The sequence below is a fragment of the Dunckerocampus dactyliophorus genome, chromosome 16 (assembly GCF_027744805.1).
Source record: "Dunckerocampus dactyliophorus isolate RoL2022-P2 chromosome 16, RoL_Ddac_1.1, whole genome shotgun sequence".
NCBI lineage: Eukaryota > Metazoa > Chordata > Actinopteri > Syngnathiformes > Syngnathidae > Dunckerocampus > Dunckerocampus dactyliophorus.
This window is the reverse complement of record NC_072834.1, coordinates 13,747,933-13,771,401: the sequence shown is the minus strand read 5'-3', so window position 1 is coordinate 13,771,401 and position 23,469 is coordinate 13,747,933. Positions and strand designations below refer to the sequence as shown.

General features: G+C 45.9%; 3 protein-coding genes and 1 non-coding gene across 6 annotated transcripts in view; 2 read left to right on the top strand and 2 right to left on the bottom strand.

Moving 5' to 3' along the window:
* slc13a2 (solute carrier family 13 member 2) overlaps nucleotides 1-17,783 on the bottom strand; it is a 27,000-nt gene extending 9,217 nt beyond the window's left edge. Inside the window, exons 1-2 of one of the 2 annotated variants that reach the window (XM_054756000.1) lie at nucleotides 17,717-17,783; nucleotides 1,204-1,314 (exon numbers count right to left, since the gene is read on the bottom strand). In XM_054756000.1, the coding sequence (XP_054611975.1) occupies nucleotides 1,204-1,305 (102 nt within the window). In that variant the 5' untranslated portion in view covers nucleotides 1,306-1,314; nucleotides 17,717-17,783. Of the gene's footprint in view, nucleotides 1-225; nucleotides 294-1,203; nucleotides 1,315-17,716 lie in introns of those variants that run through there. The other variant, XM_054756001.1, reaches the window with a different exon arrangement.
* vtnb (vitronectin b) lies at nucleotides 11,552-14,652 on the top strand. The gene is made up of 8 exons (XM_054756007.1): nucleotides 11,552-11,717; nucleotides 11,815-11,931; nucleotides 12,683-12,931; nucleotides 13,046-13,185; nucleotides 13,258-13,414; nucleotides 13,501-13,659; nucleotides 13,904-14,242; nucleotides 14,306-14,652. The coding sequence occupies exons 1-8, from the start codon at nucleotides 11,639-11,641 to the stop codon at nucleotides 14,440-14,442; spliced, it is 1,377 nt and encodes a 458-aa protein (XP_054611982.1). The 5' UTR covers nucleotides 11,552-11,638; the 3' UTR covers nucleotides 14,443-14,652.
* On the bottom strand, nucleotides 15,559-15,632 carry trnat-agu (transfer RNA threonine (anticodon AGU)). Its single transcript has one exon. It is a non-coding gene; the product is annotated as a tRNA-Thr (tRNA).
* aldh3a2b (aldehyde dehydrogenase 3 family, member A2b) lies at nucleotides 17,208-23,392 on the top strand. Of its 2 annotated transcripts, XM_054756002.1 has the most exons (11): nucleotides 17,208-17,338; nucleotides 17,747-17,909; nucleotides 18,047-18,278; nucleotides 19,221-19,306; nucleotides 19,960-20,168; nucleotides 20,319-20,436; nucleotides 20,508-20,649; nucleotides 20,724-20,890; nucleotides 21,153-21,252; nucleotides 22,616-22,854; nucleotides 22,928-23,392. In XM_054756002.1, the coding sequence occupies exons 2-11, from the start codon at nucleotides 17,748-17,750 to the stop codon at nucleotides 22,940-22,942; spliced, it is 1,470 nt and encodes a 489-aa protein (XP_054611977.1). In that variant the 5' UTR covers nucleotides 17,208-17,338; nucleotide 17,747; the 3' UTR covers nucleotides 22,943-23,392. The 2 variants fall into 2 exon arrangements, with proteins under 2 accessions (XP_054611977.1, XP_054611978.1); XM_054756003.1 differs by lacking the exons at nucleotides 17,208-17,338; nucleotides 18,047-18,278 and having other exon boundaries at nucleotides 17,763-17,909.
* The last annotated feature ends 77 nt before the right edge of the window (nucleotides 23,393-23,469 follow it).

Here is a 23,469-nt window from a genome sequence, read left to right as displayed (position 1 = left end):
ATGCGCAGCCCTGCTGTAGAAGGGCGGCAGCGACAAGCACCTTCCAGCTGACGGTGAGGAAGCGCACTGCGCGCCTCAGCGTATGATATTTCTCTGTATTTTATTGTCCAATCAGCAAGATTAATGATGTCACACTTACATTAGCAACCTTACACAGGCTGTATAATAAAAGCTTCTGCAAACATTATATTGGCCACATGCTGACAAACAGACACAAACACGCACCTTCCAGTGCACTCAGTGCAGTGCACTCAGATGGTAAGGTCAGCTGCACACTAAGGTGAAAGCAGAGATTCACCACAGCCTCAGTGCAGCTTTATGCCCTGTATTCAATCAGGAAATGTGCAAATTCAGCACTGTTTCCTTTGGAAAATGTTAAAAACTATTATAATCATACATAAAATACATTTATACAAATATGAACCTTTTTTTTTATGTTATTGTTTTTTTTTTTTATTATGCACGCCGGTAGTCTCATCTGTCATTGTTATGATTGGTTGATCACTGATCCAGGATGCTCGAGGTCAAAGGTGAAGTCAGTCTATTTTTGCATGATGTTCAAATAACAATCAAATAAAAATGTATTCACACATTAAAGCTGTCATGTTAGCCGAGGGAACCAATGAAAACACCAGCAGCTTTCCTGAAGCATCATGTGGTATATTAGATTTTGTGTGGATGAAGGTCTGGTTGTGTGTGTGTGTGTGTGTGTGTGTGTGCTGGGGGCGGGGCCAAGGTGGGTGCAGCTTGTGCACGGTGCCTATAAAGTTGTAAATAGTAACTAGTATGAATGTCATGAATCAATCAATCACTAACGGCCGGCAGTGAAAGCTTACACGATGACATCACTCCTTCAAAACATCTCCATGTTGCGATAAAAGAGCTAAAACACTACTCTACCCTGACATACCCCAAAGCCCATCAGTTTGGATCAGCACCAAGTGGTACACAAACAGGAAATCATGTAAAAAGAAATCTCACGTTAACGCCATTGATTCAACATTTTTACACCAAAAATCATGTTTTTTCCTCCCTTAATATGCTTTTCATCATTGTTGTTCTATTTCTTCTAAATATATAGAAAAATATATGACTGGTTCTTTATTATCATTGTCTCTCCCGATTGGCTGGCACAAGTCACATGATGATCTTGTAAAAACTAAGAACATGAGAGAAACATTAGAAAAAAGAAATCAGGCTCACCGATGTGGCGCTGACGAGGGGAAGGGGCAGGAGAGCGAGCGGCGTTCCCACCGTGATGATGTAGTTGCGGTGGAACCACAACCACCTGACGCAGCCTCCCATGATGCCGACCTTCACGGGCGATGGAGGTGTATAAGTGAAGGAGAGAAAGTGAAGAGACTTTTATACGCGAGCTGGTATCAAACATTAACTCCCCGGGGGGGAGGGACTAGCATGACAGTGAGGAGGAGGGACATCAGGCCAGTTCATCTTCTATATGTTAATTCTATTCTATTTATATACAGTATGACACAAACATACAAAACAACACTGAATTTTACAAAATAAGAGTTTAACCTTTTAAAAAGTGGACAACTGATAGCAGACTAGCATGCAAGCACTAAGAAGACCATTCCAGGATGAGTAACGTCATTGCCGAATAAGTCTTGTAACATTGTAAAAACCATAGAAGCACAATCATGTTACGTTGCGGTGTGTGTCTGGACCCCAGACGCAGAGGCGAGAGGCAGTGGAGGTAGTAGGAGTCTTTAATGGACCAAAAACGTTAACAAAAGGCGATGGCGAAAAGTTACACCATGAGAAACAAAAAGTTAATCTGGTAGAGGCACAATGCGAGAAGCAGCAGGCACCGAGGATGCAGGACTGAGGTAAAATGGGTTCCTGGTGGGCCACTTCGGACGGCGGGGAATGCAGCCTATATAGGGTGTCTGGTTTGCAGTTCTGGCAGCCAGGTCGGAAAGTCAGGGTGAAATTAAAGCTAGTGAGGACGAGGGCCGAGCGTGCCTGTCTGGGGTTCAGCCTCTGTGCGGAGCGAAGATAATCCAGGTAATCCAATGAATGGGACCTCTGGGCCCTCCAGCCAGTGCCCCCACTCCTGTAAAGCTAGGACGACCGCTAATACTGTAACTCCCTGTTGCCAATATTGGAGTTCCGCTCTGCAGGGATCAGGCGGCGTGAGAAGAAGGCTGGTGGTCGCAGGTGGACCGCTGGCAGAGCACGGCTCCCATGCTGGTGTCAGAAGCATCAAACTTGTCAAAGAATTGAGGAGGGGTCAGGGTGAATGAGCGCGGGTGCAGCACTGAAGTGAGACTTAAGTTTTTCGAACGCTGACTTGGCGTCTGGGGTCCAGTGAAAAGGTACCTTAGTGGATGTTAGCTTCGTCAAAGGATCTGCGACTCGACGGAAATTCCTAATAAACCGATGGTAGATATCAGCAAAGCCCAGAAACCTCTGAAGGTGCTTCCTTGTTATAGGAGCAGGCCACTCGACCAGAGCATGAATCTTAGCAACGTCGGCTCGGAGCTGCCCCTTCTCCACAATGAACAGAAAAAAAGTGAAAGGTGCATTTTTCTGCTTTGACAAATAGCCGGTTCATAAGGAGCCTCTGAAGAACTAGGCAAACCAGTTGGATGTGCTCCTCCAGGATAGCAGAAAAAATTAAAATGTCATCTAAATAAACAAAAACAAAGCGGCGGAACATATCGCGAAGGATGTCATTCATATGACTTTGAAAAACTGCAGGGGCGTTTGTGAGGCCAAAAGCCATGACAAGATATTCAAAGTGACCGAGACGGGTATTAAAAGCGTTCTTCATCATTCAAAAATCTGCAGAGTGGAGGGAGTTAAAGGCGGAATCTAACAACAGGAGAAACAAAAAATGGGCTTCATTCACGAACATCTTCTTAAAAGTCTTCTTAAGAAGTGTACTTAAGAAGGCGCGGGTTGGAAACTGCGCCACATTCACGACACGTTCTTAAGTAGGGATAATCGTTCGCACCGGTGTTCTTAGGTTGATGAATGCCAACTGCAATGCCCGTGCATGTGAGGCCTAATTTGCATAGGTCACCGCCTATTATTTCCTATATAAGGTAAAAAATGTGCCGTGCGCAACGGGCAGCTGGAGGCGGAGATGGCAACGCGCAAGGGCAAGACTGAGAAGCAGCTGGACAACAAACGAAAGAAAAACTAATTCTACTGAAATAGAGGTGCTTTTACAAGGAGTGACCGAACACAAGAGCACCTTATTTTCACGTGTATCCACCGGTCATCAGGACATCCAAAAAGAGTCGGCATGGAGCACCATTGCAGGAAACATAAATGCCGTTTCCACGGAAAAACGCGCCACCGCAGAGGTTAAAAAGAACTGTTTTGACTTAAAATAGACTCAAAAAAAAAGATTAGACTGCACCGGAAGGATCTGGAGGAAACGGGAGGTGGGCCATCAATCAGAAACCAAATCATTTCGGAAACTCTAGAAAATATTTACACAATCATGATGGAAAAATTAAGTAAAAATACATAGTTTGTGTGTGACAATGTATTTTTTCTGTGGTTACATTTGATTAGACGCTGCCTAATTAATACAGCAGCCCCGTGCTCTGGCTCAAGACGTGGCTGGGGGCGCATGTCGTTATCTGGGGGTGCTACGTGCACAATAGGCACACCACGTTTCATTGCGATGTTATTCTGATGATCCTGCACACCTGCAAGAACAGAGAGGGAAGCCTGAAGCGGGACATCAAATATTCGTCGCTTTCAGCAAATAAATCTAATGGTCCCTTTACAATCTCTCTCTGTGCAGCGCACGTCCAGCCAGGTACTTTTTTTTTTTTGATGAATTGGGATTTGAATATATATTTATCCATGGAGTATATTTTAGTTGTTTTGATGATAAATAATTCCATTCCATTCCATTCCATTTTCCTCCGCTTATCCGGGTCCGGGTCGCGGGGGCAGCAGTCTCAGTAGGGAAGCCCAGACTTCCCGGTCCCCGACCACCTCCTCCAGCTCCACCGGGAGGACACCAAGGCGTTCCCAGGCCAGCTGTGAGACATAATCCCTCCAGCGTGTCCTAGGTCTTCCCCGGGGCCTTCTCCCGGCTGGGCATGCCCGAAACACCTCACCAGGGAGGCGTCCGGGAGGCATCCGGACTAGATGCCCGAGCCACCTCAGCTGGCTCCTCTCGATGTGAAGGAGCAGCGGCTCTACTCTGAGCTCCTCTCGGATAACCGAGCTCCTCACCCTGTCTCTTAGGGTGAGTCCCGCTACCCTACGAAGAAAACTCATTTCAGCCGCTTGTATCCGCGATCTCGTTCTTTCGGTCATGACCCAAAGCTCATGACCATTAGGTGAGGGTGGGACATAGATCGATCGGTAAATTGAGAGCTTTGCCTTCCGGCTCAGCTCTCTCTTCACCACGACGGTCCGGTACAGCGACCGCATTACTGCAGACGCTGCGCCGATCCGCCTATCGACCTCACGCTCCAACCTTCCCTCACTCGTGAACAAGACCCCGAGATACTTGAACTCCTCCACCTGGGGCAGGACCTCATTCCCAACCCGGAGGGAGCAATCCACCCTTTTCCGACTGAGAACCATGGCCTCGGATTTGGAGGTGCTGAGTCTCATCCCAGAAGCTTCACACTCAGATGCAAACCGTCCCAGTAAACGCTGCAGGTCACAGCTCGATGAGGCCATCAGGACCACATCGTCTGCAAATAGCAGAGATGAGATCCTAGTGCCCCCGAACTGGACTCCCTCGACACCTTGGCTGCGCCTAGAAATTCTGTCCATGAAAATTATGAACAGAATCGGTGCCAAAGGGCAGCCTTGGCGGAGGCCAACGTTCACCGGAAACAGGCTTGACTTACTACTGGCAATGCGAACCAGGCTCCTGCTCCGGTTGTACAAGGACTGAATGGCACGTAGTAGCGCGCCACCAATCCCATACTCCCGGAGCACCCCCCACAGGACACCGCGAGGGACACGGTCGAATGCCTTTTCCAGGTCCACAAAGCACATGTAGACCGGTTGGGCAAACTCCCAAGTACCCTCCAGGACCCTTGCAAGGGTGTAGAGCTGGTCCAGTGTTCCGCGACCAGGACGAAAACCACATTGCACCTCCTATAGCCGAGGTTCGATTAACGGTCGTACCCTTCTCTCCAGCACCCTGGAATAGACTTTCCCAGGGAGGCTGAGGAGTGTGATCCCCCTATAGTTGGAACACACCCTCCGGTCACCCTTCTTGAAAAGGGGGACCACCACCCCAGTCTGCCAATCCAGAGGTACTGTTCCCGACTTCCACGCAATGTTGAAGAGACGTGTCAGCCAAGACAGTCCCGCAACATCCAAAGCCTTGAGGAATTCAGGGCGAAACTCGTCCACCCCCGGAGCTTTGCCACTGGGGAGCATTTTGACTACCCCAGATACCTCAGCCACGGTGATGGAACTGTCCGCGTTCGTATCCTCAGTCTCTGCTTCCTCTATGGAAGGTATGTCAGTGGGATTGAGAAGGGCCTCAAAGTATTCCTTCCACCGCCCAACTATATCCTCAGTCGAGGTCAGCAGGCTCCCGTCCCCACTGTAAACACTGTGGACCGGGCACTGCTTCCCCTTTCTGAGGCGCCGGACGGTTTGCCAGAACCTCTTCGAGGCCGACCGAAAGTCGTGTTCCATGGCCTCACCGAACTCCTCCCACACCCGAGTTTTTGCCTCGACCACCGCCGAAGCCGCGTGCCGCTTGGCCTGCCGGTACCCGTCAGCTGCTTCAGGAGTCCCACAAGCCATCCATGCTCGATAGGACTCCTTCTTCAGCTTGACGGCAGCCCTGACCTCTGGTGTCCACCATCGGGTTCGGGGCTTGCCGCCACGACTGGCACCGACCACCTTGCGGCCGCAGCTCCGATCGGCTGCCTCAGCAATGGAGGCACGGAATAGAGCCCATTCGGACTCGATATCCTCGTCCTCCCCCGGGATGCAGGAGAAGCTCTGCCGGAGGTGAGAGCTGAAGACTCGACGAACAGGAGACTCTGCCAAACGTTCCCAGCACACCCTCACTACACGTTTGGGTCTCCCGGGTCTGTCCGGCATCCTCCCCCGCCATCTTATCCAACTCATCACCAGGTGGTGATCAGTTGACAGCTCAGCCCCTCTCTTTACCCGTGTGTCCAAAACATGCGGACGCAGGTCTGATGATACGACTACAAAGTCGATCATAGACCTGCGGCCTAGGGTGTCCTGGTGCCATGTGCACTTATGGACATCCTTATGCTGGAACATGGTGTTTGTGATGGACAAACTGTGGTTCGCACAGAAGTCCAACAACATCACACCGCACGGGTTCAGATCGGGGAGGCCGTTCCTCCCAATCACGCCCCTCCAGGTCACACTGTCATTGCCCACAGCAAAACGACAGAGTCACCAGTTGGGGTGCTCTGCAGCACCCTCTCTGATGGACTCCAAGAAGGCTGGGTACTCTGAACTGCCGTTTGGCGCGTACGCACAAATGACAGTCAGGACCCTTTCCCCAACCCGAAGGCGTAGGGAAATGACCCTCTCGTTTACCGGGGATGACTCCAACACAGAGGCACCGAGCCGGGGGGCTATTAATAAGCCCACACCAGCTCGCAGCCTCTCCCCTGCAGCAACTCCAGAGTAGAACAAGGTCCAGCCCCTCTCGAGGAGTTTGGATCCAGAACCCAAACTGTGGGTCGAGGTGAGTCCGACTATATCTAGTCGGAATGTCTCAACCTCTCTCACAAGTTCGGGCTCCTTCCCCGCCAGAGAAGTGACGTTCCATGTCCCAAGAACCAGATTTGGCCGCCGAAGACCAGGTCGCCTAGGTGCCCGCCCTCGACCGCCACCCATAACGCAATGCACCGGACCCTTATGCTTGCCCCCGCAGGTGGTGGGTCTACGGGGGGGAGATCCCGTGTGGCTTCTTCGGGCTGAGCCCAGCCGGGTCCCACGGGTGAAAGCCCGACCACCAGACGCTCGCCTGCGAGCCCCTCCCCCAGGCCTGGCTCCAGGGTGAGGCCCCGGTCTCTCCTCGTGTGTTTATTCATAGGGGTCTTCTGAATCACTCTTGGTCTGGCCCGTCACCCAGGACCTGTTTGCCTTGGGAGACCCTACCAGGGGCATATAGCCCCAGACAACATAGCTCCTAGGATCACTCGGGCACACAAACCCCTCCACCACGGTAAGGTGGTGATTCACGGAGGGGATGATAAATAATTGTTGGGATATTTTATTTGCACTACATTTTTGGGGATCAGGTTGCAAAATCCATCATGAGGGCGATTGCGCATTGAAAGCGCAAGCTTTGCTTGTGCGTAAGAGTCCTCCTGAGCGTTTGTAGAATTTGTTCTTAGATTTAAGAACTGTGAGTTAAGAACACGTTTCATGAATGCCAAAAATCTTCGTAAGAAGGCTTTAAGAACACATTTGTGCGTAAGAACGTTTTGTGAATGAGGCCCAATGTTCTCAGTAGGACTCAGCAATGAGTAGCTCCACCATACTTGTTAATCACTTCAAAAATTGGTTAGGGCATGCTTGATGCGAGTGTTTTCAGGAGGCTAGTGGGAACATTGCTCCAAGTGGTGAAGATGGCTTCACGAAGGGCATCAACTGTATGGAAATGATGGCCATTTTTATAAACTTCCCCTGCCATCCATCCCCAAATGTTCTGTATGGGATTTAAATGAGGGGAACATGCAGGATGGTCCAAAAGGGTGATGTTGTTCTCCCTGAAGAAGTCCTTGGTCAAGCAAGCATTGTGAACTGCAGCGTTGTCCTGTTGAAAAACCCAGCTGTTACCACACAGACGAGGGCCCTCAGTTACGAGGGATGCCTGCTGCAACATCTGCACGTAAGCAGCCGCCACCTTTTGACGACCCTGCACCACCTGAAACTCCAGTGTTCTACTGAATGAAAAAGCACCCCAGATCATGATGGACCCCCCCCCTCCACTGTGCCGGGTAGTAAATATCTCAGGTGGGATCTCCTTGTCACGCCAGTAACGTTGGAAGCCATCTGGACCGTCAAGGTTACATTTTTTCTCACCAGAGAATAAAACTTTTTTCCACCTTTCAATGTCCCATGTTTGATGCTCCCTGGCAAAGTCTAAACGGGCAGTTTTGTGGCGTTGAAGGAGACAAGGTCTTTGAATTCGTTTGTTTTTTAAACTCTTTTCCTGCAGATGCCGTCTGATGGTTATTGCGCTGCAGTCGGCACCAGTAAGGACCTTAATTTGGGTGGAAGACCGCCCTGTGTCTTGATGGACAGCCAATCGGATCCTCCGGCTCAGCGCAGGTGTGATTTTTTTGGGTCTACCACTTGACTTTTTTGTTCCATAATGCTCAGGATCTTTCAAAAAATGTAGAATGACTGATTTACTCCATCAGAAGGGCATGACGGTGTGAATGCCTGACAGAAAATGACAATTTTGAGCAGATTTTGACTTTTATAGCCTGTGGTCTTAAACTTTTGATCAGCTGATAAACAGCCTATTTCAGTTTAATTGTTGTTTTCAATAAATTACTTTTTCAAAATGCTTTTTGTCTCACTCCCCCTTCTTGTTTTTGCATATTGTAGCTCTACTTAAAACCTCATTAAGATCCAAATGTGCAAAATGCAAATCCCAGCAATTTTTCAACTGGTCTTAAGATTTTGATCAAAAAAAGATTTTGATCAGGAGTGTATTATAGAGGCGTGACGCCGGCAGCGCTGCGCCCGGCAGGATGTCGATGGCGCAGTCGTAAGGGCGGTGGGGGGTAAGTAAGTGAGCACGGTCTTTACCAAACACTTCCCGGAGGTCGTAATAGACGGAAGGAACTACGGATAGGTCAATAACTTCAGGAGTGGAGGAATGGGTGGAGGCGGGGCGAGGGCGAGCCGCCTTAAGACAATGAGTATGGCAAAATGCGCTCCAGTTAAGGATCGTGGGTTTAGCCCGGTCGAAATGTGGGTTATGTTTGAGAAGCCAGGTGAGCCCTAACACGACAGGAGCAGAGTGTGAGACACACACACCAGACTTGATCACCGGAAGAACAGGCTTTTATTGCAGGTCTCAATTATCTCATAACAGGCAAAATAATCCTTAATAAAAACACTGGCTACTGTTGCGGTCATATCCCACTGCAAGCTGAAACTCTACTCTGAACCCTCGACGTCACATCATGGCCGTCACTCACTCTGCTCCCTTAGGAAAAACATTTACAGCAACACCCACCAGCACAAGTCTTATTTACTCTTATTATGTCTACTATATTAGATAATATGAGTGTAAAGATGACTATGGGGTGTTAGTTCATGTCTAGAGGGCTCTAATAATGTTAAAAACCATATTTAGAAGGTCGTGAGCAAACACGAAAATAATCAATTTATAAGTAAGGAATCCTACTTCATGGAAATATCATAATATAATTATAATTACAGTGGTGTGAAAAAGTGTTGGCCCCCTTCCTGATTTCTAATTTTTTCACACTTAAATGTTTCAGATCATCCAACACATAAAATAACACATAAAATGTGTTATCGCCACACTCAAAGGATATTTCACAAAATGATCAAATGAAGGAAGAGGGCAGTGAGGTCTCCCTTGTCAACCATCTTGAGACGCCACAATCAGGGTCATGGCACCAAAGATGTAGCCCTTTTGCTTGATGGTATTGTCGGTGCACCTTTGTGGCTCTGCATTGTGTTTCGGATGTTAGGGGTGTGATGGATGGAGATGACCACAAACCAGGGAGTGATTGTGGCGCTGACAGACGAACTTGTCATCAGGAGTACTTCTTGCAGACGGCAAGTTGGCTGCTGACACCAAACAAAAAGTCGCATATAGCTGTAGCTGTAACCGACCAGGTTATATAAAGACTTTCATCTCAAAATCAGCATTGAAAGCGCTGCTGTTTCACGGTGTGACCGGTTCGGAGATGGCGTCACCATTTATTGCAAGAATAATATGAGCAGCACTACGACGAGAGCGGCTCCTTTGAGATCACACTGATCCACTAGCATTCCCTGATTCAGTTCTCCATAAGAGATACACATTTTCAGCCGAGGAAATGCGCTACTTTTGCTCACTTTTTGAGCCGTGCATCAGGAATAAAATGCAATATGAAATATGAGCTCGGCCAGTGTTAGCAGACGTATATGTCACAGCAGTCCTTGCGTGAGTACTCAGCTCGTTAGTCTTCTTATATTTTCTGGAGGAATAAGCACTCTTTGGGATATCAATCAACTGCAAAAAAACATTTTTTTATTCTAACAAAAAGGAAAATATTGTCCTAGGGGAAAAAGTTGCCACAAAACACATTGACACTCCCACCTAGTGGTCACAACGAGGTACAGCATTTTATAATTCAGAGCAGTAAAACGTGAAAACAATGTACACATATTTCAAAGATGAAACTCCAATTGATTTATTTTTTAAAGGGATAAGTGTTAATATGTCAAAGTTGTACAATGTTGAGCATTGATAAATGAAAAGACTAGTAGGGTCTAGTTAGTGTAATAATCAGTGTTAACTTGCGCATTTACACGCTCAGCATTATTCTGTCCTCCCTGACTCTAATGGCAGAATAATATGACATCAAACGCCCCCTTCTATGTGAACGCGCACTGAGCACAAAGCCGAGAACCGGAATTGACAAAGTTAGTTCATAACCACGGTTGCAGTACCATTTAGCTTTGTTTGAGGGAACCCAGGTTTTGCTGAGCTGCGTCTCGAGCACAAAGCCCGGTTTTGTTGAACCACTTTTGCAGTATACCCCCCATATATTTGGACAACAAATGGTAAACGATCTTTCACTTGTGTAGCGCTTTTCCACCTCCGAGGCACTAAAAAGCGCTTTGACACTGTTAGCATAGCCGCCGTAGATGTTTCTGATCATTCTTTTAGTCAAGTGTTTCAAAGCTGCTTGTGTGTGTCGCGTATGTACTCGTATATGCGTGTATGTGTATGTTTTTAATCGTTAATCGTTACCGTCTATTTCTATCGTCACCTGCTTTGGACAGAGAGTCACCAAACTAAATTTTGTTGTATTTCTTACAAAGAGAAATAAAAGTATCTTATCTTATCTTATCTTATCTAGGGGGCGTAGCAGAGTGGAGTGTCAAAGTGATGAAGGTCATTCTGTTATGATGTTTGCTCTCAAAAGATCAATAGTGTTCTGGTTGTGCAACATTTCAACTATCGTCACGTTCATAACAACTTTCAAACATTTTCAACACTTTTGGCACATTTTACGAACAGCTTTTTCAACACTTGTTAATAAATAAAATGTGTTGCAACTTTTTCAGCACTTCCAACAAATTCCCTAACAGCTTTTTCAACACTTCTAAAAACTTTGACTGGTTTTTCAACATTATAAAGAACGTTTTCAACACGTTTAACATTTACTTTTTTAACATTTGTAACACCATCATTATGCGTCTGAGACCTTTTGAGAACATTCTCATCTCACAAACAAACATCGTACTTGTGCTGCTGTGACCTTCGGCGTGGCAGTGATCAATGCTCATCACCAGTGGCCAATCAGAGCGTGTCGCCTCACAATGTCAATAATGTTTTCATCGACCTCCAGCTGACAGCTTTGACCGCTCGTCTGCTTGTCTTCACTCAGTCCACTTTTTAGTTTGGACGTTTGAAGTTGCCATGAAGACGCTGCCGCCGCCGCTGCTGCTGGGCCTGCTGGGCCTGGCGGTGATGATTGACACCATCTTGGCTGCAGAGGGTAGGACCGCTTTCGTCTATCGCCGACATTCTAGCGTGTAGCGGTGCTGGTAGCGCTGGAAGGTTGTAGTCAAAACGCTGTGCTGCTGTTTGTGCAGAAACGTGTGCTGGACGCTGTGGTTCCTTTGACCCAAGCAGGAAGTGTCAGTGTGATTCCATGTGTGTTTACTACGGAAGCTGCTGTCCACACTTTGACACCACATGTCCAAAAAAAGGTAAAAAACAAACAAACAAACACTGTCCTTCAGTTGTGTCCTTCATTTGTGTGTCATGTCTCCTTCAATTATGTCCTTCATGTGTATTTTTATGTCCTTCAACTGTGTTCTTCACTTGTGGGTGTCCTTCACATGTGTGTGCCTCCGCTGTATCTTTCACTTATGTGTCTTTCATTTGTGTGTTTCATGTCTCCTTCAATTATGTGTGTATATTTCATTTGTGTCCTTCAATTGTGTTCTTCCTTTTCGTGTCCTTCATGTGTCTCCTACATTGTGTCCTTTAATTGTAGTTGTGTGTCCTTCATTTGCGTCTCCTTCAATTACCGTATGTCCTTTGGGTGTGTATGTCATTGTGTCCTTCATGCGTATGCCCTTCAATTGTGTCCTTCATTTGTGTGTCATTCATATGTTTCCTTCAATTGTGTTTCTTTCATGTGTGTCTCCTTCAAATATGTCCTGTGTGTTTATTTCATTTATGTCCATCGTTTGTGTGGCCTTCATGTGTGTCTCCTTAAATTATGTTCTTCGTGTGTGTTTCATATGTCCTTCATTTGTGTTTCCTTCAAATGTGCGGCTTTCAGTTGTGTTCTTCATGCTTGCCCTTCAATTGTGTCCTTCATTTGTGTGTCTTTCATGTTTCATTCAATTACGTCCTTCCCACGAGTCCTTCCTTATATGTCCTTCAATTGTGTTCTTCATTTGTGTCCTTCACGTATGTCCTCAAGTCTTTGCATGCTGGTGTGTCCCACAGCACGTGGTGACACCTTTGCTGAGGTCGACAACAACCTGGCCACAGAAGAGACGCCACTCCATGTGCCCGTCCCAACCGTGGTGCCGACCTTCAACACCACAGACATCACCTGGGTGGAGCCAACGCATACGGCGACGCCCACAAACACCCCCACTGAGCAACCTACTGACAGAGACGCGGTGGCCTGCAGTGCACGGCCCTTTGATGCCTTCCTGCAGCTGAAGAACGGATCTGTGTACGCATTCAGAGGTACGCTGCCTGCAGACGCTGTACTTAACGTTACATGTTACTGGTCACAACAAATTAGCATGCAAGTATGTTAGCAATCTTTCCTGCATGTTTGCATCCCTGGCGTCCTTCCAGGTGAATATTTCTTCGAGCTGGACGACAAAGCCGTGCTTCCTGGTTATCCCAAACGGATCCAGGACGTGTGGGGGATGGCTGGGCCTGTCGACGCCGCCTTCACGCGCATAAACTGCCAGGGAAAGACGTACATTTTTAAGGTACCCATTCATCTTCGTCGTCCTGCTGCTTTGAGAGGAAGAATCTGACCTCATCAATGTTGGACTCGCCAGGGAAGACAGTACTGGAGGTTCGATGGAGACATCCTGGACGAGGGCTTCCCGTTGGACATTTCCAACGGCTTTGATGGGATTCCTGATGACATCGACGCAGCCTTTGCTGTGCCTGCTCCGAGTCACAGGGGCAAGGAGAGGGCCTACTTTTTTAAAGGTACAGTATCATGGTGGTGACATCTTTTCCAAATGTGTCCCAATCGGACACAAAGACATTGATTCTGTGACATGTGTGTCCTTCAGGGGACCGCTACCACGTGTACGAGTTTGTCCATCAGCCATCCCACGAGGAGTGCGTCCAAATGAGCAGGTCTTCGCCCTCGCTCTTGTTCTCGCGCTACACCGACCTCTTCTGTGACCAGACGTGTGAGGAGCTCTTCTCCAAGCTCTTCAGCATCACAGGTGAGGCTCGTGCAGGAGCGTGAAAGTCTGTGCCCGGCTATCTTCATCTCCAGCTCCATTCTTCATCTCCGTCTCCAATCTTCATCTCCAATCTTCATCTTTATCCTTATTTTTATCTCCATCTCCATCTGCGATCTTCATTTCCAATCTTCATCTTGATCTTTATCTCCATCTCCACTTCCAATTCCACCTCGACCTCCATCGTTACCGCCACTTCCACCTCATCTCAATCCTCCTCACTCAGGAGGCATCCACCACTCAGGTCCACAACTCATCAGTAAGAACTGGATTGGCATCAGCCCCCCTGTAGACGCTGCCATGGTGGGGCGTGTCTTCCTGAGCCCCAAACCCTCGCCAGCTCCGCCCTCTCTCGCTAGGAGGCGGGGCATGTACAAGAGGAGGAGACCCAGCAGGAGGTACCGAGGGAGGAAAACTCGCCAAGCTATTTTTGATGATTTCTTCCTCGACTTGTTTGACTATGGCGACACATCTGAGGAGGTTGCTCTGCCACCCCCGCCACCCCCGCCACCCCCGCCACCACCCAGGACCACGCCAGTCCAATACGTGTACCTGTTCAAGAGAGGTAAGAAGACACGTGGAAATAAATGTTAGCATTGTCCGCATCTCTGCCGTGTGGCGTGTACAGATCAGTACTACAGAGTGGACCTGCGGACGAGACACGTGGTCGCCGCCCTGCCGCCATATCCCCGATCCATCGCAAAGTTCTGGATGGGCTGCCAGCAGGAAGACGCTGCTGAGACGTCACGTGCCGAGAAGAGATGAGAGGGAGGGTGACCACACAACCATGTGCACCTCATGGAGACGTATTTCAGCCAATCAAATGCCTGAAAAAAAGTCTTGTGTGGAAAAGACACAATCACATGGTAAAGTTTATTCAAGTAGATGATCTATAAAGTCATCCACAAATGACATGTTTAACTAGACAAACGTTTTCTCAAAGCGTGAATAAAGTCAATGCATCGGCACAATGAATCTATTTACCCCCTTTTTTAAGTGTGTGTATGTTACATGTATATGTTAATTTACGTTACATTACGTTATACAGTAAAATGCACATGTTGACAGGTACGATTTTGCACCTAGGAAGTCATTACATGTTTAAGATTATCTTTTTAAAAAAAAAGGTTCAATTAACCGTTTATCGCGGTTAATTGGTTCCAGACCCAACCGCGATAATTTGATGATGGCGAATTTCCACAAAGTAGGATTCATTATTAATAAATGGAATATTCTCATAGTAAGAGCATAGAAAACCTGCTAATGACTTTTTCAATACAATTCTTACCATTATTAGAGCCCTGTAGACATGAAATAACACTCCTATAGCAACATTTATACGCCTATTCTTCTTTGTTTACAAAACATCGCCCAACTGTCATGAGCAGGCTACGGGATCATTGGAGGGACACAAATGACAGCCGCAGCTAGCATAGCAAGCTACCGAGCTAACTAGTTAGCCTCTCCAAGTTACTTATTCTAACCTTAAAAAGGTGTTTCAAACTGAGTGGGAAAAAAGGACAAAATAAGAAGCCAAAACCTAACCACTTCTACACAGAATAGGAGAAGAACTATGTTGTGTCAGACGTGCCATGGCTGACTACATGGAGTATGAAGGTATCTAATAATGTCTTGCAACGTCACTGAGGCCTGGTGGCCACAATACCACTTATAACTTGTTTTTTAAATATTTTTTGACTAGTCCATAGTCAACCACAACACAGCAGTCATTTATTAATGTTGGAAAACATGAAGTGAGGGAGTGTCGTCCAACCGGCCACGTAGTGACAGACCACTGGAAACCATATTTCCGAAGAGTCTTATTTACAAATAGCTTTTGATTAGCATATTTGTCCGGTACACCAATCGGTGCCTCATAAAAGGCACCGCTGGGATTCGAACCCAGGATCTCCTGTTTACTAGACAGGCGCTTTAACCAACTAAGCCACGGCGCCAGTTTCCGTGAAAGTCAAATGTTGTGTTCATGAACAATATTATAAACTACTAAATCGAACTGCTGATAAAAACGTCTTCAATGTAAATAGTGCTTAACGGATATTAACTTAAAAGATACTAAATACATCTCCAACAAAAATAGTGCTCTACGTGATAATGACGTCAGTTAACTGAAAGGAATATCTACTATGTAAACACGATCATAACGTTATTCATTTTAAAAGATCAGCTACAATATAAATAGTGCTCTTACGTGATAGTGACTCCATTAAACTGCATTAAAGATTGAATACGTAAAGTGACCACTAGATGGCAGTATCTATCACTTCAAGTGCTTTAACAAATATTTCGTCACAAACGCCAAATAACACGTTCTTATTTCTTGCAAAATATATTTCCATAAAATGATTGTCCTCAGGGACAATTTTAAGGTTACGCAGCAGGATGTTGAAAAGGCACTGCGTTCATTAAAAGTACATTAAAAGATCACGAGAACATATGTGGTTGTGTACTTCAAAGAAAACTGCACTTTTTTGTATTTTGCCCATCATCCCCAATCCTTACGTGAAACATGAGCACACGCGCCTTTCCCTTTTCTGTGCATTCTAAAGAGAGCAAAAACAGTTAGCATGACGGCGCTAACAATGCACGTCATGGGACAACCTATTTCGACGATAAAGCCCTCTAAAGAAACCAACAACATTTGATCGTTTTATAAACAATGCATTGCTGTGCCCATGCTACATTCATAATAAAAAGCGTACAGATGCAGCATTGCCTCAGTTGCCATAACAGAACTGAACAAACCACAGTCAGATTTATTTATTTGTATGATAATGTATACTTTCATTTATTTATTGCATTGCATTTTGACTTACGCCAACATCACCATTGTGTGATTGAGAGTTTATATTCTGGCATTGGGGGGAAATCTTTTAATCTTTTTTTTAGTACTTGTTTTATGATAGATCTTTTTATGGTACGTCTGTGTTTTTCCTGTATGTCAATGGATGTCCTGATCTTGCTGGCTGCAAAACAAGTTTACGTTCGGGTACTAATAATAAAGGAGCCTTTGACCTTTGAAAATTGAAAGCTCGTCTTCTCAAAGAAAGCTTACACGCACTAGCCACTTCATTAGGTCATTATGTACACACTCCAATAGTAAAGGTAATGCTGACTTTATTTATTACAATGTTCCGCTTCACACTGATAACTTTCGAACATTGGCTCTCAATCAAAAATAAGCATTATTATAAAAAAATATGTTGGAGGTTCGGTCACGTGCAGTTCCTTATACCTAATCATGTGACCTCAAGAGCCTCGTAATACTTACGAAATAAGGTGTTTTTCTAAGTTAATGTCGTAGAAGTTTTATATTTGAACGTTGTGATGACGTCACATAGTGGTTCATAGTTAAGATAATGACACTTGATGAGGACGTCACTACAGTCCTACAATATTAATTCTAATGTCACATAAACTCGACAAGGGAATATTGTAATCTTATCAGGAAGCAAGCAGTTATTTGAGTTTAGCCAAATAAACTGCAGTCGCGTCATTGGAGGCCACGCCCACTAGGAGGCGGGACTAACGGGGCAGACTGTCCCGTCTCCTGCGGTTGTCAGACAAAGTCCAGTCGACCAGCTCGCTGATCCCGGCAACACGACCCGTTAAAGTCTCCTTCACAAAACCGGAAGTATCCGAGGTAAGACCAAGACGGCCACGAGTTTGTGTTCGGTGTAGACTCAGAGACCGGAAGCATCGCGACGTCGTCAAAACAAAAGGCTCGAAAAAATATCCGCTGCTCGTGCACGTAACTGTTTTAGAGCGAGCACGCGTTTCGTCACCTTTGTGCACCGTTAGAGTGCGTGTGCTCGCGGTTTGTGACGCGATTGTTGATGTTTTGCTGCACGTAAACTCCGCGACTGCGCATAACAGGTTAACAGTCCAGTACAACCGCCTTGAGAATTCAGAACCACTGTCATGTTAAAGTTTGTTCTTGATTGCGCTGCTTCTCAGGAGCAAGATCGGTTCTTTGGATTTAGAAGAACCTCTCTAAAGCAAACGTGTTCTCTCCCCTCACCTGGTGGTTCTGGTTCTGATTGTGTCCAAGGATGTCTCGGGAGCAGCAGGCGGTTGCCCGTGCCAGGAAGGCCTTCCAAACAGGCCGGTCCAAATGTTTGGAGCACCGCATCCGGCAGCTGAAGAACCTGCAACGTTTGTTCACAGAGAGACATAATGACATCTCAGAGGGCATTAAGAAAGACCTCAACAAGGTGAGTGGACCGCCCGGTACCAAGGTTCCAATAACTGGACTTCCATGGCTTATTACTGCTGTGGTAAAGGGCTATTAAGCAGAGGCTGGCACAGACCTGGTTCTGGTTAGGTCTCATTAAGATGGTGTCATATGCAGAGCGAGGTAGTGGTCCAGCTCTATGAGATCCTCGGGCTGGAGGAGGAGATCAGCCTGGCCATCAGGAAGCTGAAGGAGTGGGCGGCGCCTCGGCCCGTGGCGAAGAACCTGCTGACGCTGTCGGACATGGTCTACATTAAACCAGAACCTCTGGGCGTGGTCCTCATCATTGGGGCCTGGAACTACCCCTGGGCTGTCACCTTGCAGCCCCTCATTGGCGCCATCGCTGCCGGTACGAATGGACTGCCTACAAACGTGTGTGTGTGTGTGGGCAAGAGCGAGAGGAGGGTGAAAGGTCAGCAAGCACTTTGTGATGACTTTTGAGTGGCAAAGTCCTCACACACACACAGTACTCAGGGGATCCAAACACTGTTAATATTATATTACTATTGTGTCTGCTATAATGTAACCCTGTTGTCCTATGATCATCTCACTTCCTGTTTCTGGTCAACGTTCTTGTGACCAGGGCAAAGGTCAGCCAGTGAACTTGAGTGACAGGGCATGAAATCAGCCGAGTCAGCACAAAATAACATTAGTGTTGAGGACAAGCACAAGGAGGGAGCGCATGCATAACGAAATTTTGTCATGCAAACACTGTGTGCATGAGCGTGTGTGTTAGCATGACACTGCAGGTGGTTGGGGCCTCCAGGTATGTTTACATAGTGTGGACTTCATCCGGAATACAGACACTGCACTAAAGCATTGGAACACTGCTCTTGTCGTCCAGCATGACAGTGGATCAGTGCACAAAGGCATGCCTGGATGAATTTGGTGTGGTAGAACAAGTCCCATCCATCAAACACTTTTAAGATGAACCGGACTCATTTCTGAGACCCCTAACCTTCCAGGAAGAGTGAAGCTGTTCTCGCTGCAATTTGCTTCCTGTCGCTGGGGACTTTGTGTCATGAAGTTGCAAGAAAAACCTAACTTGTTCTCTTCTTCATGACTAATTAACTCTTCACAACACTTTGCAATCACATTCTTCTTCACTAATCTTTCTCTTCAGACACTTGTAATGTAGGCCAGAAAGGCAGCCTGAGGCTCAGAGCTAAAAAAATAGTGAATTCATGACTCTTGTAATACTGTATGTCAACATGCAATGTCAACATATGAAAGCAACATGCCAACTTTAGCTGCCTGGGGAACCTCAATCCTTGTCCTTGTGGTACATCAGGTAATGCTGCAGTAATCAAGCCCTCGGAGGTCAGCGCGCACACGGCCAAGGTCATGGAGGAGCTGCTGCCGCTCTACATTGACAAAGTAAGAACATCTTCACGTTGTTGCTGTAAGAGTTATATTGTTAGTAGTCTTTGCAGTAGTTGCGTAGTAGTCATAGTAGTAGTAATAGTATTTGAAATAGTTGTAGTGGTTGTAGTAGTTGGCAATAGTTGTATTTGTATTAGTTCCAGTTTTAGTAGTAGTAGATGCTGTACTTGTAATAGTTTATTGCAGTGGTTGCACTAGTAGTTGTAGCAGTTATAACATCGACAAAGTAAGAATGTCTTCATGTTGGTGTAGTAGTTGTAGTAGGAGTTTTAGTATTAGTAGTAGTTGTATTTGTAGTAGTTATATTAGTAGTTGTAATGGTTGTAGTAGTAGTTCAAGTAGTTGTAGTCAGGGATGCCGCCAGGCATTCTGGACCCCCAGGTTAGCCCCCTCCCACCTCCCTTTTTATTTAAAAAAAATTAGCTATTTTTTGGGTCCCCTGGCAACCCATGGAATTGTCCTAACTTTCCCCCCTATATGGCACCCCTGGTTGTAGTAGTTGTTGTAGTAGTAATGGTTGTAATAGTAGTAACATAGTTGTAGTAGTGGATATAGTAGTTATAGTTGAGTAGTAGTTCTACCAGTAGTTTTTGTGGCTGTTGTACTAGTACTTGTTTGTGCAGTGCTGATGTGTGACACCCACCCAGGAGCTCTACCCGGTGGTGACCGGCGGCGTGCCAGAGACCCAGGAGCTGCTGCGGCAGAGGTTCGACCATATCTTCTACACGGGCAACAGCGCAGTGGGAAAGTTCATCATGGCGGCCGCTGCCAAGCACCTGACGCCCGTCACGCTGGAGCTGGGAGGCAAGAGCCCGTGCTACATCGACAAGACGTGTGACATCAGCATTGCCTGCAGGTTGGCACACAGACACTCTAGAACATTACAGTACACACCTACTCGTAGTGTGTACTTTGTAGACATGTGACCTGGGGCAAGAACACCAACTGTGGCCAGCAGTATATTCCAACATGTTGACTAAGTACTAAGGTAGTGTGTACTTTGTAGACGCGTGGCTTGGGGCAAATACACTAACTGTGGTCAGACGTGCATCGCCCCAGACTACATCCTATGTGAACCCGCTATTCAGGACACCGTCATCGACGAGCTCAAGAGGGCCATCAAGGTACTGCATGATCTTTACGGTCAGTTCCAAAACCCGACGTCCAGGCCTTTAACTTTTACGTCCTCTGGCAGGAGTTCTACACGGACAACCCGAAGACATGCTCGGATTATGGACGCATCATCAACCAGCATCACTTCAGGAGGATCATGGCGTTCATGCAGGATAGCACGGTCGCTGTGGGCGGAGACAACGACGAGGACGACTGCTACATAGGTGATGGTTCTGATCCACAAGCATGTGAACCCACACGGTCTAGCCGGCTACTAACGGTACATGTGGGGTTCCAGCTCCGACCGTGCTGCGGGATGTGAAGCCTGAATCCAAGGTGATGCAGGAGGAGATCTTTGGACCCGTCCTCCCCATCCTGCCCGTCAGTGGGCTGGAGGACGCCATCCAGTTCATCAACAACAGAGAGAAACCGCTTGCTCTCTACATCTTCTCCCCCAACCAAAAGGTAACACTGAGTCACGTGACCTGTTACTGTCCAAGCAGGTCCAATGTGAGTGTTACACAAACATGGACTTTTGTTTCTCTAACGCATGGGTGTCAAACTCGTGCCATGGAGGGCCGGACACTGCAGGTTTTCTTTCAGGGATGGAGCTCATCAACCAAATCACCTGCTGGAGATTGGTTGGAGAGAAAACCTGCAGTGCCTCGGCCCACCATGGCACGAGTTTGACCAATGTGGTCTAACGTGTCTGTTCTCCTGGATCAAGGCCATCCAGAAAATGAATGACGAAACTTCCAGTGGGGGTCTCCTGGCCAATGACTGTCTGGTGCACTTCTCTGTCAGCTCACTGCCTTTTGGGGGCGTTGGTGAGAGCACACGCACACATATAACTTGAGATAAAAGTTCAACCTTCATACCTTGTCCTGTTGTTAGACCTTCAGACTAAGAGATTGTAATCCTTAAGGGAAAACTGCACTTTTTTTTGGAATTTTGCCCATCCACAATCCTTATGTGAGACATGAACACGCATCTTTCTCTTTTCTGTGCATTCGAAAGATATAAAACATAAAAAGAGATAGCTAAGAATGCACGTAGTGGGACGCACCTATTCCGCCATAACGACTTCTGAAAAAATACTCCAAAAACATTGATATTTTGTATCAACACTTGTAGATATGCTAAGTTACCTCTTTCAAGAAAACAACTACCTTTCAGTTTTTGAGATATTGTTGACAAAGCGAATAATTTGTGCAAACTTCAGTCTTCGCTCTTTTTTTCTCCATTTGGCTGTTTTTTAATTTTCCAAGAATTACAACTTTCTTTTTAAATAATCTTCGTAAATTTTCTTTCTGTAATAATATGACTTTATTTCCATATTTTGACTTTACTCACAACCTTTATTCAACCTAATTTTCCAAAAATTACAACTTTTTTTGTTTTGTTTGTGTCTCATATCACAACTTAAAATAAATAACCCTATAATAAAAATGTTTTAATATTTTAAATCTATGCTACTAAAATGACATTATTTATCCTCATAATATTGCAAGTTTATCTTGTAAAATTGTGATTTTTTTTTCTCATTAGAATACTCTTTTTGTCTCTTAATATTTTGACGTTACTGTAAAATTACAGCTGTTTTTGTCATTTGTGCTGTTTTTAAATTTTCCAATAATTTCACCTTGTCATTTTTTTCCTCATAATTCATTTTCATAACTTTCTGCAACCTAATTTTTCAAGAGTTGCAACTTTAATCATTGTTTTCCATATTATGACTTTTAAAAGTATTTTCTTTAATAGTTCAACATTAATGCTACTAAAATAAGGGTTATCTTTCCTTATATTACGTTATTCTTGTATAAGTACAACTTTTTTGTCTTAATATATTGACTTTATTGTTGTAAAATTACTGCTGATGTTTCTTTCCATTTTTTCAGTTAAAAAAAAGAATTCTTAAATTCTATTTTTAGAATGTGCCGCGGGCCAATAATAAAAAAGCTGTGGGCTGCACTTTAGACATGCCTGGACTAGAGGTCTCAAAAAGATCTTGAATCCTTCATACTTTTAAGTCTAGTTCTTCGAAGCCTCCTTGAAATCTTCACACTTTATCTGTTTGCACAAAGATGTCCTTCACGCAACTTCGACTGCTCCCAACGTTGTTGAGTTTCCACCGTGCACGTGCATTCCTGTGTTGAGGTCCACGTGGTGAAGGTGTGTGCTGTCCTGCAGGTAACAGCGGAATGGGCTGCTATCACGGCAAGTTCACCTTTGACCAGCTGAGTCACCTCCGAGGATGCCTGATCAAGAAGCTCAACATGGAGGGCATGAACGACATGCGCTACCCTCCTCACACACCCAAGAAGTTGGGCTGGGCGCGCTTCTTCATTCTCAAGAACCTCAACCTGGGCTGGATCGGCCGCATGCTGATGCTCGCCGTCATTGCTGTGGTGGCGGCTGTGGTCATACAGGTGAGGATGCTGCTGCATGGTGCCCACTTGCTGGTGCATGCAGGAGGTGACTCATGGTGGTGGTGTCTTTCAGAAGTATCTGCGTTAAGACGACCCGCTGCTCCCAGACGGCCCAGCCCTCAGCACTCTCACCCGACTAAACCAGCTGATTCGTATATTTGCACAAATATTTAGCTGCTGTCCTTATTTTATATTTCAGTACGACAACGTAGCTCATCTTAGACTTGATTTTGACTTTTAACTGACTTTCTAACATAAAAATGTCTAATGTGAGTGAGGAAGACATTTCTAAGTGAAGGAACAGAGATGTTTTTTTTTTTTTTATCATGAAGTAAGCTTGGTTCCGAGTCTGTTTCATTTCATCAATCATCTGGCCTGAAGGCACCGGATGGTTCTGACCCAGCACAAGTTTGTCTTTTATGTTAGTAACTGTAGTTACTCGAACTTTTTACCACACTGGAAAAGATGGGTATTGTATTTTGATAAAAAAAAAATAATGCTTAGGGACAATATTCAAATAAATTCTGACATGCATCAACCTCCAGTCTTTTTTCTTTTTTTTCAGCACAAAGACCAATAGGTTAAAGGTAGATGACTTCATACATCAAATAACTA